Source organism: Gymnoscopelus microlampas (assembly GCF_963454915.1).
Source record: "Gymnoscopelus microlampas genome assembly, chromosome: 3".
Lineage (NCBI taxonomy): Eukaryota > Metazoa > Chordata > Actinopteri > Myctophiformes > Myctophidae > Gymnoscopelus > Gymnoscopelus microlampas.
The window spans coordinates 12,705,825-12,718,326 of NC_139940.1; the positions used below are offsets into that span (position 1 = coordinate 12,705,825).

Genomic DNA, 12,502 nt, shown 5'->3' on the forward strand with positions numbered 1-12,502 from the left:
CGCCTCTTTTTTGTTTGTTTTTGAGATGGACACATTTCATTGGCCGCCGCTTCTTTTTCGCTCGGCCGTAGTCGGCTGCAGTCGCCTCGGGACCCGGATGAACGACACAGACACCCCTTCCCGATGTGGTCGGTAATGATTTTGTGTTGGACGAAATTAATTATGCTCCGAGGCAAATGTATGGTGAGCACTGGAAAGTAGACGAAACAATGCGTAAATGAAGCGCGCACGTTGTGGCTAGTGTTGTAGTGACATGTGATATGTTGTTGTTGTGTTGATACCGAAACAATGAAATGGCTTCAGTGACACCAGTGGCTTCACCGGAAAGGCTGAGGTTTCTCTAATGTATAGATAGATAAATACAATACCTTTCTTAAATGTATTAAAGTATGTTTCAATAATATTTCATAAGAATTAATAGGCGACGGCATGGTGTGTGAGAAAAAGCTTGAAATTAAATAATGACATGTTCATTTCACAATACTACGTGCAACAAATTATATCAAGCCCAGGCATTATTTAACTGAAATGGTTAAAGTGGTCCAGAGCAACAACAAACAAAAAAGGTTGAGAACCACTGATCAATTCCTATCCCATGGCTACCGTCATTCCATTCTCTTACTTTATCCAACCTTCCATTAAACTCATAACTGATGTACTGATTTGTATCTTAGGAAATGTGCCCATATAATCACACATACATAATAATGATGACTCAATCAGGCAATCTGGTACACTTCCCGTTCTTGAGATTCTAATTTCCTATTCGGTGCAATTTCTTGCCCTCCGACTTCCCAGTAACTGACAACATTGACGCATCATCATAAGTCACCGGGTCATTTAGTGCACTGTTCCGTGGAAGAAAATAAATACAAAATCTTCACTTTTAAATGCATGGTCAGGGACCACACGCAATACCTTCACGGACCACCTGTTATAAACCCCTGCTATAGACTGTATAGATGTACTATAGCCTATTGGCTAAGTGGCAATTCATTTCTGTCCTGTTCGGTCAATATGGTCAACAAGCACCTCTCCCTGTACTGTACTGCATTTGCTAGTAAGCTAAATACAGAGGTACTGAAGAAACTTCAGGTCTTGTAACCCCACCCCCCACCAGAAAGGATGTGCAAATCTAACTTGGATATAACGCTCAGTTTCCCACTGCGAGATTTCTTGTTAAGATGAGTCAGGCAGTGTAATGAGGTGATTCAAAATGTAGGAGATCTGCTGCAATGGTCTGAGTGTGTTCACTCTCTGGTCTTGTCACCGCCTATGGGAAAAGATGGGTGTGAATGATAGCAGCTTGCAGCAGAGTGTGTGTTGGTGTGTGCGTGCGGGTGCTAGGGGATGGACCCAGTTTATGCCTGCTCCCTATACTGCAAGACTGGTTAGATGGGATATTACGGGGAAAAGAGCAATAAAGTTGACCCTGAAACACCCCTCTCCTTGTCGACTGCGCTTCCTCCCTCTCCTTGCCCTCAAATCAGCCCATGGTTCCAGTACATTTTGTTGTCCCGTTTGTGCAGTGACGTGTAGAGGTCATTTAGGGGTGATGGCTAAGTGTTATTCTGAGGTGGGGAGGCAGGGTGTGAGAGGAGAGGAGAGGAGAGGGGTGAGATGAAGACTGTTGCGTTGTCACTGTAATTTAACCTTCAAAAAATACCCAGTGGGCTGGTGAGGAAAGAGTTGGCGAAGGCAATTAGTGGAGACAGGAAGCCAAGAGCACAAGGCTGACATGAGAGACAGAGGGTGAGAGAAAGAGAGAGAGAGAGAGACAACAAGAGAGACTCTGATTGAGAAAGAGAGAGTGAAAGAGTGAGGCAAGGACAGATAGAGAGAATGACACAAACAAGACCTTGTTAGTGGAGGTGAAAAAAATGCACAGATGCCTTGTGATACAAATGGCTGCAGAGATGGAGGGAGCAAAAACAGCGAGAAAAAAATAGGAGAGGAGGCTATTATGCAGGAATGAAAGAAAAGTAGAACAGAGAGGTGGAGCAAATGAGGGTTAGAGTGAGATAGGGAGGGGCGAGTGTGTCAGGGCACAGAGGTTTAGTTGAGTCTAAGCTTAAAGATGTCCTTGACATAGAGGTTGGAAGAGACAACAGAGAATTGGACAGTAGGACACTGAGAGAGGGAGAGAGAGAACGTAAGAGGACACAGGACAGGAGGAGGGCCACACTGACATTCCAATTACTGAAGGTCTGAAAAGAAAAGAAAAGGAGAACAAAGAAAGAGATGAGCTAAGGAGAGAGAGTGTGGAAAAGATAAGATATGCATAGGGACGAGGGCTTACAGAGCAGATGGATCAATTATTCATCTGATCAAATTACTGAGGAGAAGGAAGTTACAGAATTAGCAAGAGGATGTAAACAGAGGGTGCGATGGAGGTGGGGGTGGAGAGATGCACAGACGTAACTGAGGTAAAGACGTAAACGATGACAGAGAGATGGAGATTGACAGAGGAGAGCTGCGGGGCCGAGACTAGAGCGGAGAGAGAAAGATTGGTGTAATCAGTTGAACAGATGAACGGGACAATTTTGTAGGCAGGGGAGTGGAGCGCGAGCCTGAAGCAGCCTCAAGCAGGCCACGCCAAACAAACACTTGGCACATCCGGATGACAAGCCCCCCTCCCTCCTCCCCCGCCCGCCCCATCACAAATAACGCAGCATACCTGCAGCATCCTCTGGTTCAGAACCTGAATGATGAACTCAACCGACACACTTCCAATGCCCTTGAAATGATCATTTACAACGTCATCTACAGTAGCAGATAAGGCTTGCTGATCATCTTTCTGTACACTGTACATTTGCCTGATTCATATTTAGTTGTGTGCCAGTGTCGTGCTCCGTAAATAGCAGATCTACAAGCTCACAACGCGTCACAGTTGTAGATCTGCCATTTATGCCATGCAACTAAGTATAAGTCAGGCTTAACTACTGTAGAAAATGTGCTTTTTTGTGTGTTGTTGGCTGCACTGCAACCAAATTCTCATGTAGACTGCGTAGCATACTAGCACATTTTCAAGCCAAAGACTGAAATGGAGTCGATAACACTGATAGCAGTGGTCAGATAGCATGTAGAACTGATCTAGCCCATGTGGCTCGTGTTTCTGACGCCTTAGCTGCACGACAGAGTTGTGCACCGAAAATAGCGGATCTATAAGCTAAGTATTTAAATCCGGCACGATAAAAGGAAACCAAAATAAAGATGTTTGCGATCTCAGTTACGGCAACATTTCCCGTTATCACTTCAAATCTCAGGTTTCAAGAGACAATGTCCAACTGGGCAATATTACCATCTTTTCATTATACGGTACTACATATCTTTCATCTTTGTCCCAGTATATGCCCAGTTCAAAAGCACACATTTACCTCCTTTTAACTAAACAGCCTAATCAAGGTTCAATAACAACAATAACATTTTGTCTTTCTATCTCACACGCCAGAGACAGTAAATATGCAGGAACAGTACATCCCATCTGTTGTTGCTGTATGATTGCTCCCTTTTTAATCTCAGACGGGTCAGATAAGGGGGATGTGTACAGTACGTGAGGTACATTGATTGATTTGAAGGCTCTTGGTTGTGTAGAAGGATTTTGGAGGGTGGGTGGGGTGCTGGTGGTGGTGGTGGTGGTTGTGTGTGTTTGGAGGACCATGACTCCTATATTCAGGGCCTGGAGCTGTGACAAGGCCCCTGTCACACCGAATTCAATTTCCTGCCGTGGCCAGCCTGTCCACTGCCTCTGATAAGTGTGAATTTGACGTGACCTTCGCAAAGTCAGATGTGACTAAGATGCAGTGTATTTGTGCGTGTATGCATGTGTCTGAGAGAGAGAGAGAGAGAGAACTGTTAAGCATACCGTAGGTGTGTAAATGGTTAATAAGGAGAGACATGGAAGGCTGTGTCGGCTGTAAGAAAAAACAGACAGTAAGGTGTGGAAAGAAATAACTGCATAAGGGCGGTAGAAGCCACCGTACTGGTTTGGAAATTTTTCAGACTGTAGCCAGGAGGGAGGATAGAGGAATATGGAATGAGAGTCAGAGAGAGAGAGAGAGAGAGAGAGATGTTTCATTGTGGTGTCATTCCGACAACAGCAAGGCAACCCTGAAATGTTTTCAATCACACATAAGGACACCGCATCATCCACCAATCAATGGCAACTCAATATGGGATCGATAACACAAACCACTGCCCTTCCACCTCCCACACTAGATTTAAACACATTAAGGTGACTGCTAATGAGATTCTGCCGAGCGCGTGTGTGCGCGCACGGCCGCACGCGCGTGGTGTGTATGTGTGTACGCATGCACGTATACGCACAGAACACAGCGAGGACATTGTCAAGGGCCTCCTCTGTGCTCAGTTCCATACAAAGATCTGCTGAGTACAACATGGAGGGGATTTCAGGAGAGAGAGAATGAGTGAGAGACAGAAGAAAATAAAACGATAAAGACTTGAGGGCATCTGGGTCGGAGAACAATGAAGAAAAAGAAAGGTTATTCTAATAGGTTCATTGCTGTCAGCAATAGACAGCTCCCACGCCATTAAAAAAAAGTGTCTTTGAAAATGTTAAACGGGGGGGGGGGCTTAAATTAGAAATGAACGGATGAGTTTGTGGGCCTGGTTGGCTCACTCCCTCAACCAGACCATCTTCAAATCCTCTCCTTTATCCTCTCTGCCAAGATGCCACAGTGGGGGAATTAAAAAATGATGTCACACCTTATCCCCTCCATCTCCTCTTCTCTTACATTCCAGGCTGCAACTCAGTGGGGGGTGACACAGAAGCAAGGGAGAGCCTTCCACTAACTCCAGTCAATTATGTTGTTCTCGATGTGAAGAGGGTTTTAGCTGCTATCGGACGATATGCTAGTGAACTCCCCCAATTTGCTTGGTTTGATTGCTTTGACCTACAACCCTGCAACTTGCACACAAAAAGACAATTATCACAACTACACAGTAAAATCCTCAGTTAATTTAACGCCCATAAAATAAAAAGGTCCCTTTTGCTGTGTAGGCTTTGCTGCCTGCATCTCGAGTCAATTTAAGGGCTGCCCACACCATGAATGATGACTACAAAGCTAACTATAACCGATATGAATTGAATTCAGATGGATTTTGATTGGCTGTCAGTGTTTCGATCACTCATCAAATTGCTCTGAAAGTGATCCCAACGATATTGTTCACCACTGTCGTTATAGTGGTGCGGACACCCACTTTAGTTTTATTGTTATTTATAGTTATCTTTACGTTATCGTTTTTGGTATGGATGGCCCTTTAGACTCTAGGCTTGGGTGGCTGTGGTATCAAGGTTTTATGATAGGGCATCATAAATATACTGCTACATATAACTTGAAGTGACTTCTTCCAACTACAAAACATGTTTAGTAGCAAAAGTATTTTATTCAACTGACAGTCTTCCACAAGCACACACATCTCCAGGTCCTCCAGCACGGTATGCTTAGACATATGGTTTAGACATAATATATATATGTGTGCGTGCGTGTGCATGTGCGTGTGTGTGTGTACACTTCACTGCGTACCTTCTGGTGCTTTTCATGCTAGAGCAATAAGATGACGACATGCTATTACAGAAAACGGCGCAGCCCTAAAATTCCCCATTATCTGCTGACACATTATGTGGGAGGGTGCAGTATGTTATGAATGTGTCTCCTGCAGTGAAGCAATATCAGCTTTGATGTGTGTTTAAGAACTTGTGTGTGTTAGGTGACAGTCTGACCCCAGATGGCTGCCAGGAAGGTCCAGCTAATGAGTGTGTGTGTGAGTGTGCGCGCGTGTGCGTGCGTGTGTGTGCGTGTGTTCGTCCCGTAAACATTTGTTAAGATACCATGTGACCCCCGAGACGGCTGCCAGCGACGTTCACTGACCTGTGCTGTGGTCATGTTTTTGGAAAACCCCTTCACTGTCCTATTCATTTTAATGACATTTGGCATTCCTTTAAAAAGGGAGAGGAGAGGGGGCAATTTCTACTCATTTTTCTTTATCTTGGACAGGGACAGACTCCAGCAATCTGGCAAACCCTGCCAGCCCCTGTACACCCCAGGGGGTGATTCTCTGTGTTTCCTCACATTGGCCCCCACACGTGTGCACATGTGTGCCTTCGTAGGAGACAGAGGGACTAGGGATGACAAATGTCAACACCGGAATAGAGATCGAAAGGGAGCCATCAGTATTTGGCTCCGTCATCGGCAGAAAAGATACCATCATTACATGAGAGTGTGGGAAGAACACAAGCGCACTTTGAAAAACAGAGAGAAATCAGTCCGAGATGCAAACGAATGTCGTCGGATCAGATGTCTGTGGGAGATAGTCGGGTGGGTGAGACGACGACGAAGCACTTCTTTAGACACAGCAAGCATACGTACAGAGTCACACGGACTATCCCGACACATGCTTCAATACACAGAGACAACACAGTTTCATCCTGTGATGTGATGACTCTTCCTCATTATCGGAATGGCATCTGACTTTCAGAGCAGCCATGGGTTTGTCAGCCTCATTTATCACCAGCTCAGTGTGAGTGCGAGCGTGCATGCGCGTGTGCGTGCACATTCAATTGTTTCCTCCGTCCAATATTGCTTAAAACTGAGACAGTGACTGGTGCTCATCGACCTCTCTGCTTCTCTACACGTCTATCTGTCCTGTGTAATAATATTTGCCAGATCAACAATACCCCTCCCTGCGTCCTTTGTGTCGCTGGCCAGTGGTAATGAGAAACCCACAGAGCAAGATAATTACGCTGGACCTCGTCCGTCAATATTTTTTCCTGCATGTAAAAACGTAGGGAGAAGCTGTTGCTGAAACGCAGCAGGGCCTTGTGTGATTTTATCAATACTACGCTCATGCCAGATAGCTTTCAAAATTAAAAACGCTTTGTGGCACAAATGGTTTTCGATGCAGCCGTTGAAAGTGCTCTGCATTCACTTTGGTCGGCATATTGCTTCATCTCCATGCATCCAGAAAGGGTTCCGTGGGCTTCAGATCCTTCCTTCTCTGTGACATGAATGGGCTAATGAACACCGAAAAGATTTTTTACTTAATATGCTCTCGGATGGAAAGTCTAATAATTGACTTACGTCACTGAATTAGCCAGATATTTTGTGTTAATAGGAGCCACAGGTGTCATACACACACACTCCATCTGGTTAGTATCACTTTCACTTATCCATTAGGCCTTAAAATTAAAAACACTTGAAGGTCAGAAACTGATCCTTACTGGTGATTACAAGCAGAGGGGTATTGATCTGTCCTAGGCAGGAGTAAGGTGCTTGTGTGGTAGCGAATGGATGCATACAACTTGTGTGTACGTATGCACAGGGTCTGTGCATTTTCCAGTGCAGGTTAAGCACAGTAACCCCGTCATCCCTATTTTGGGCATGTCAATATAGGTGACAATTTCCCAACGTTTTTCAAAAACTGTGAAAATAGCTGATCTACCAGCTCATGATGTGACGCATTGTGAGCTTGTATGGGCCATTTTCACTACTTGTCATACAGTATATAAAGTATATAGGGCTTAAGTAGTTCATCCCAAAAATGACTTATTTTCTATCAATTACACCCCATGAAGCCTTGAATTCATGGAGATGGTTTTGTTTTTGTCGCAATCCTTACGCCAATAATTTGATGACCGCCGGTCATCAAATTATTGGCTTAGGAATGCGACAAAAAACAGAACTACTCTGTTAAGTGTTTAAAGAAATATATATTTTTAAAGATTGGATGTAAACCTTTTGGCCTGCATAATATGGAGTTCAACATAAGCTGCTCGCCCAGGCATGTACGTTGACATTCCTGCATGAGCATGTTTAGCATGTGTTAGCAAGTGTTTAAACAAAGTTTCAGTTAAAAAGCCTTGTTTTGTAAGTACTGACATGGACTGTATAGGACATTTGGATTACACTGTTGTTTAGGAGTTTATCAACAGTTTTAATAATGTTGTGCTGCTAGTAATGTTTTCTTATTCTTTTTTCAATTCTATTCTCTTCATTTTTTGGATCCTTCATTCACTGTAAACACAAATTTGATGTATGTATTCAAGCCATCACAGGGTGAAGTATTCCCTTAATAAATCCCTTGGATAATCTAGACAAAAAGAGAAGAGAGAAAGCGAAAGAGACCAAAATGTTCTAACACACAGTCTCTCACACACACACACACACACACACACACACACACACACACACACACACACACACACACACACACACACACACACACACACACACAAACACACACACCTGACCTTTTAAGAATCCTTCTGACATTTACTGGGCTGGTGCGAGAAGGGCTAGGACAGCTCATTTCCATAATGATAGGAACTAGCCTAGACAGCTATTACTACAAAACCCCCTACAAGCTCCCTCCCCAATACTTCAGCTGCGGGACTAATGAGATACTAAAGAGTTACTTCTTTCCCTCTTTTTACTTTTATTAGGGGCAGAAAACGACTACTCTCTTCCCATAATCCATCAATTACCCGCCTCGCTTTTTTAATAGACAGTGGGAACGCGAGTTACGTTGCTCCTCCTGCTGGTAATGATGAATGGACACAGACCTGGAGAAATGAGATTGTTCTCAGCAAGTATGGGGGGGGGGAGCAATGTAGGAGAGCGATTCCACTCACTTAAGCCAGAGAAGTTAGTTCCTTTATTCCCACTGGGGTATTGCCAAAAACTGGACAGAGGACCGATTACAATTTCTGCTATTTTGACATTTTTTATAAATGTTTTCCCCATAACACGCCCAAAATAGTGATGCCATACTGAAAGTGGTTAATTCTGTGTCTACATGTTGTTGGCTATAGTACAGCGTGAGAGATCATTAGAAACCACCTGGCACCTATACATGGGGGGATGCATCTGTGTGTGTGTGTGTGTATTGGGTGGGGTAGAGTTCTATTAACTGTACTAGAATATATCCTATATTATGGCATTTCGTTTGCAGATCGGGGATGTTAAACACGTTGAATCATCACACACACCATTGTGTCCTGGCTAGAACAAAACAATACTTTTGGGTCAAACTCCCCACACAACAACAAAAAGAAACGATTTCTTTCCCCCCGTCACTTCTGTCTGTCTGTCCTGTACCACCCCCCCCCCTGATCCAAGTCATAAACAGCATGGCCTTGAGTCTGTAGGGGAAGCTGTGAAGGCTGTGGGGAGGAGGAGGGGGGAGACAGCATTTGAATCAACCAATGGCTAACGTCACTCAAACAAAAGCAGTGGACAGGGGAGAGCATGAAAGATGGCAGAAAATAAAAGCTTGCAGAACAAGGCCCCTGTATGTACCAGGGGTGGGGGAAGGGAGGGGTGGGGTAGGGTTGTGAGGCATGGCGGGAAAGAGAGGAGAGAGAGAGAGAGAGGGGCTTCAAGTGGCGGTGGGCAGACGGGCTGGGGGTTTGTGAGGGCAGCAGGGGGGAGGGACGGGTCATCGACTGTCTGAATCAGTTGCTTCCCGTTCAGAGCTCCACGCCGTAACCCTGTGACTCAACGAGAGCCCTCTCATGCTGCACCAGTTTCCTGAAAGGCCACCTGTTTCCTCGAGACCGAGAGGAGCCGTCGAAAGCATCTCAAGTAGCTTTCGTTGTGTGTAGACGGGCTTCACTGCATCATCAAGGTAAAAAGAGAACATCCAGATTCCAGGCACTGGCTTTCTGCGGTTTCTGTCTGGAAAGATGAAGCATTTCCCTTCCCCTGGCCATGACCCTGCTCGCCCACCAGCCAGCCACTCACCCCCTGCTTATAGGCAGCTTACTCAGCCATAAAGACAACACAGCCCACATACCCCAACCCCCCTTCCACCCCCCCATTGCTGTTTCAATAAAAATATCTCCATGGCAACGGGTCAAGCTTTTCTGACCCACATATGGGGGCCTGGCCCTGACAGACTTAATTGTTAGGGGATATTACAGTGTAATTTCAGAGCTTAAACTAGCCTCCTACCTTCAAAGCTTCCATTTCTGACTGTGCTACAGAAGCCGGTCTTAATTAAAAACATATTAAAACTCAATATTGAAGTTTTTACAGTAAATCCGAGCCAATATGAAACCGAAAATTGTGTGGAGAATCCAATTGTTTCTCTGTTCCTAGACTAAAAGGATTGAGGATGAGTGTTTAGCTCCATTTCATAGCTGGGAGCAATATTTGAAAAGTGAGCTAAAAATGCAAAGTATAAGACAAAAGTTTGCCCAGTGAAGTCAAACAGTTTTACTAATATCGAAAAGGAGGGCAGAGGTTCTCTTTGAAAAATGACTTGAATAAACAAGAAATATAGTAGTGTTCACTTGAACTGTTTTTTCCCCTCCCCTAGTTCATAAATATTCAAAAGTCTTTGTTTTGTCCCCCACCCTGCCCCCAAGTGCACTTGCTATTCTGTAAAATGGATTTGAGGATAGAAGTCCACTGCATGAATAAGTCAAAAGCTAGTGAAAGTGTTTATGGGATGTTATTAACTCACAAGAGCTACCATCTACTGAATACCCCACTGTTGCTATGCCAGGAAGCCAGCCCATACATAGCATGCCCTAATTACCGAACAAAAACAAATAAGCCCAGTTAGAAGGCAGAAAGAATGTTGAACTAGTTTGCATTCATATGTTAATGATTTAACCGGGGGTCAGGAATGTAATGTTTAGTCTGGTTTCACCTTACAGTATTCAACCAGTCTACAGGTGTTACTGGCTAACTGTAGGGCTACACCTCAGCCCGAGGCGGTGGAAAACACTTCAATAATTCAAAGGCATATAACAGGTTACCATGGAATCAAAGGTATCAGCCAGCTTCAAATAAACGGGTTTCAGCTTTACAAGAAGTAAACCTCAAAGGTCGAAGTGGTTCAAAATATATTCAGAGGTAGCCATGGGAAAATGACGTAGAGCCAGATTAAGTTGTATATTGGAACTGGAGTGTGACAATCGTTTTATGTGTGACAATAATGAAGTTTTTTTTTTTTTTTGCTGCTGACAGTGTACATTAAGAACCATGCGTAACCCCATTTATTTCAGCTGGAGTGGAACTAATAGAGGCTGATGCGCGCATAGAGAAGAAAATAAAAGAGAGACGGGACTTGAAGGAATGGAGGTTTCATGGAATATGTCATGCCATGGAAGACACTTTGAAGCAGTGACTCAGTGGGCTACGCCACTGGTTCTTCTCAACCTCTTCAGGCCGCGACCCCCAAAAATAATCATATTTGAACTGGGGACCCCCAGTCCCCACCCTGACAAGCACTTGTAATGAATTAGTTGAGGCATTACATTTACGGTTCCACAGATAAATATAGTGAAAATAGCTGATATCGCAACGCCAGGCGTTGTGAGCTTGTAGATCAGCTATTTTCACTATTTTTGCCTCTTTCTTATATGATTTGACAATTTGACCAATGTTTAACCAGTTTTTATGGTTTAGTTTGTTGATTACTTTTCATTCGTTTTTCTTTTAGGTATTAAAAAGGTCTTTAAAGTCCTTTAATTGCCACTTTACTGTCATCTGGGGACCCCCCAAAAAAATCATGTGTGGACCCCCCTGGGGATCCCGACCCACAGGTTGAGAACCACTGGGCTACGCCATTAGAAATATAATAGACAGATACTATATCAGCCCCACTGGTGACACCTGAAGGAGAACAACACCTATGGGAGCCACACCTTAGAAACACTCAACATGGCGTTGGTTGAGTCACCGAAACTCCCTACAAAATATGACCGAAACCACACGGCCCGTTTAACAACAGACACCTGACCCATAATACCTCTAATACATTTTCCCAATCGAATTATCACGTTAAAAACATATATAGGCCGTTTACACCTCTATAAAGGGGGTCATATAACTCAGGACTTTGGATACAGTGTGTGCAATTCACCTGGACATTTTTTCTTCTCCAAACCAGTCACCTTCCTGACAGGTGGGTATGTTTTTTCCCCGGTTGAATAAACCAGAAAATAGCCGTATTATTCAAATATAAAAAGAAAAACATTTAAAAAATCATAAAAATCATATAGAATCATAACAGTTGCTTACCGTGAACAAACCCCAATGTAACAAAGCTGAGCAGCAGGATCATTTTTGTGCAGTCATGCCACTTTGGAGCGTCATGTCTCGCCATGGTGACTACAGCTGCTCTTTACGAACCCCCCAACAGGCAGGTAGTCTCCGAGAGTCGATGTGCCAAAAACACCTTTTAAAAAGTAATTCCTGTCTATAGAAAACCTTCTGATCCTCGAGTAAAAACTTATTGCGCTGACGGGAACAAATCAAAGAGGTCCGAGGAAAAGCTCCCTTTCAAGTAGTGTCCTTCACTGTGCTTCTTTAAAGGGAGTCTTGTTTAAATTCGCCGGGGACAATCCTTCCCAAATTCGCTGTAGCAACAACGCGCACAGGTGGAACGTTCCTCTGGACAGACAGTCAGCTGCTGTGGATCTGATCTACGGTGCTTGTTCCTCCACCAACTAGTTTCACACTGACTCCAGGAG

At 44.1% G+C, this 12,502-nt stretch overlaps 1 protein-coding gene across 2 annotated transcripts in view; it reads right to left on the bottom strand.

Moving 5' to 3' along the window:
* The window catches only part of LOC311042612 (poliovirus receptor homolog), a 134,629-nt gene extending 122,127 nt beyond the window's left edge, over positions 1-12,502 (bottom strand). Inside the window, exon 1 of one of the 2 annotated variants that reach the window (XM_084053439.1) lies at positions 12,051-12,501. In XM_084053439.1, coding sequence (XP_083909565.1) covers positions 12,051-12,135 — 85 coding nt within the window. In that variant the 5' untranslated portion in view covers positions 12,136-12,501. Of the gene's footprint in view, positions 1-12,050 lie in introns of both variants that reach the window. The other variant, XM_084053438.1, reaches the window with a different exon arrangement.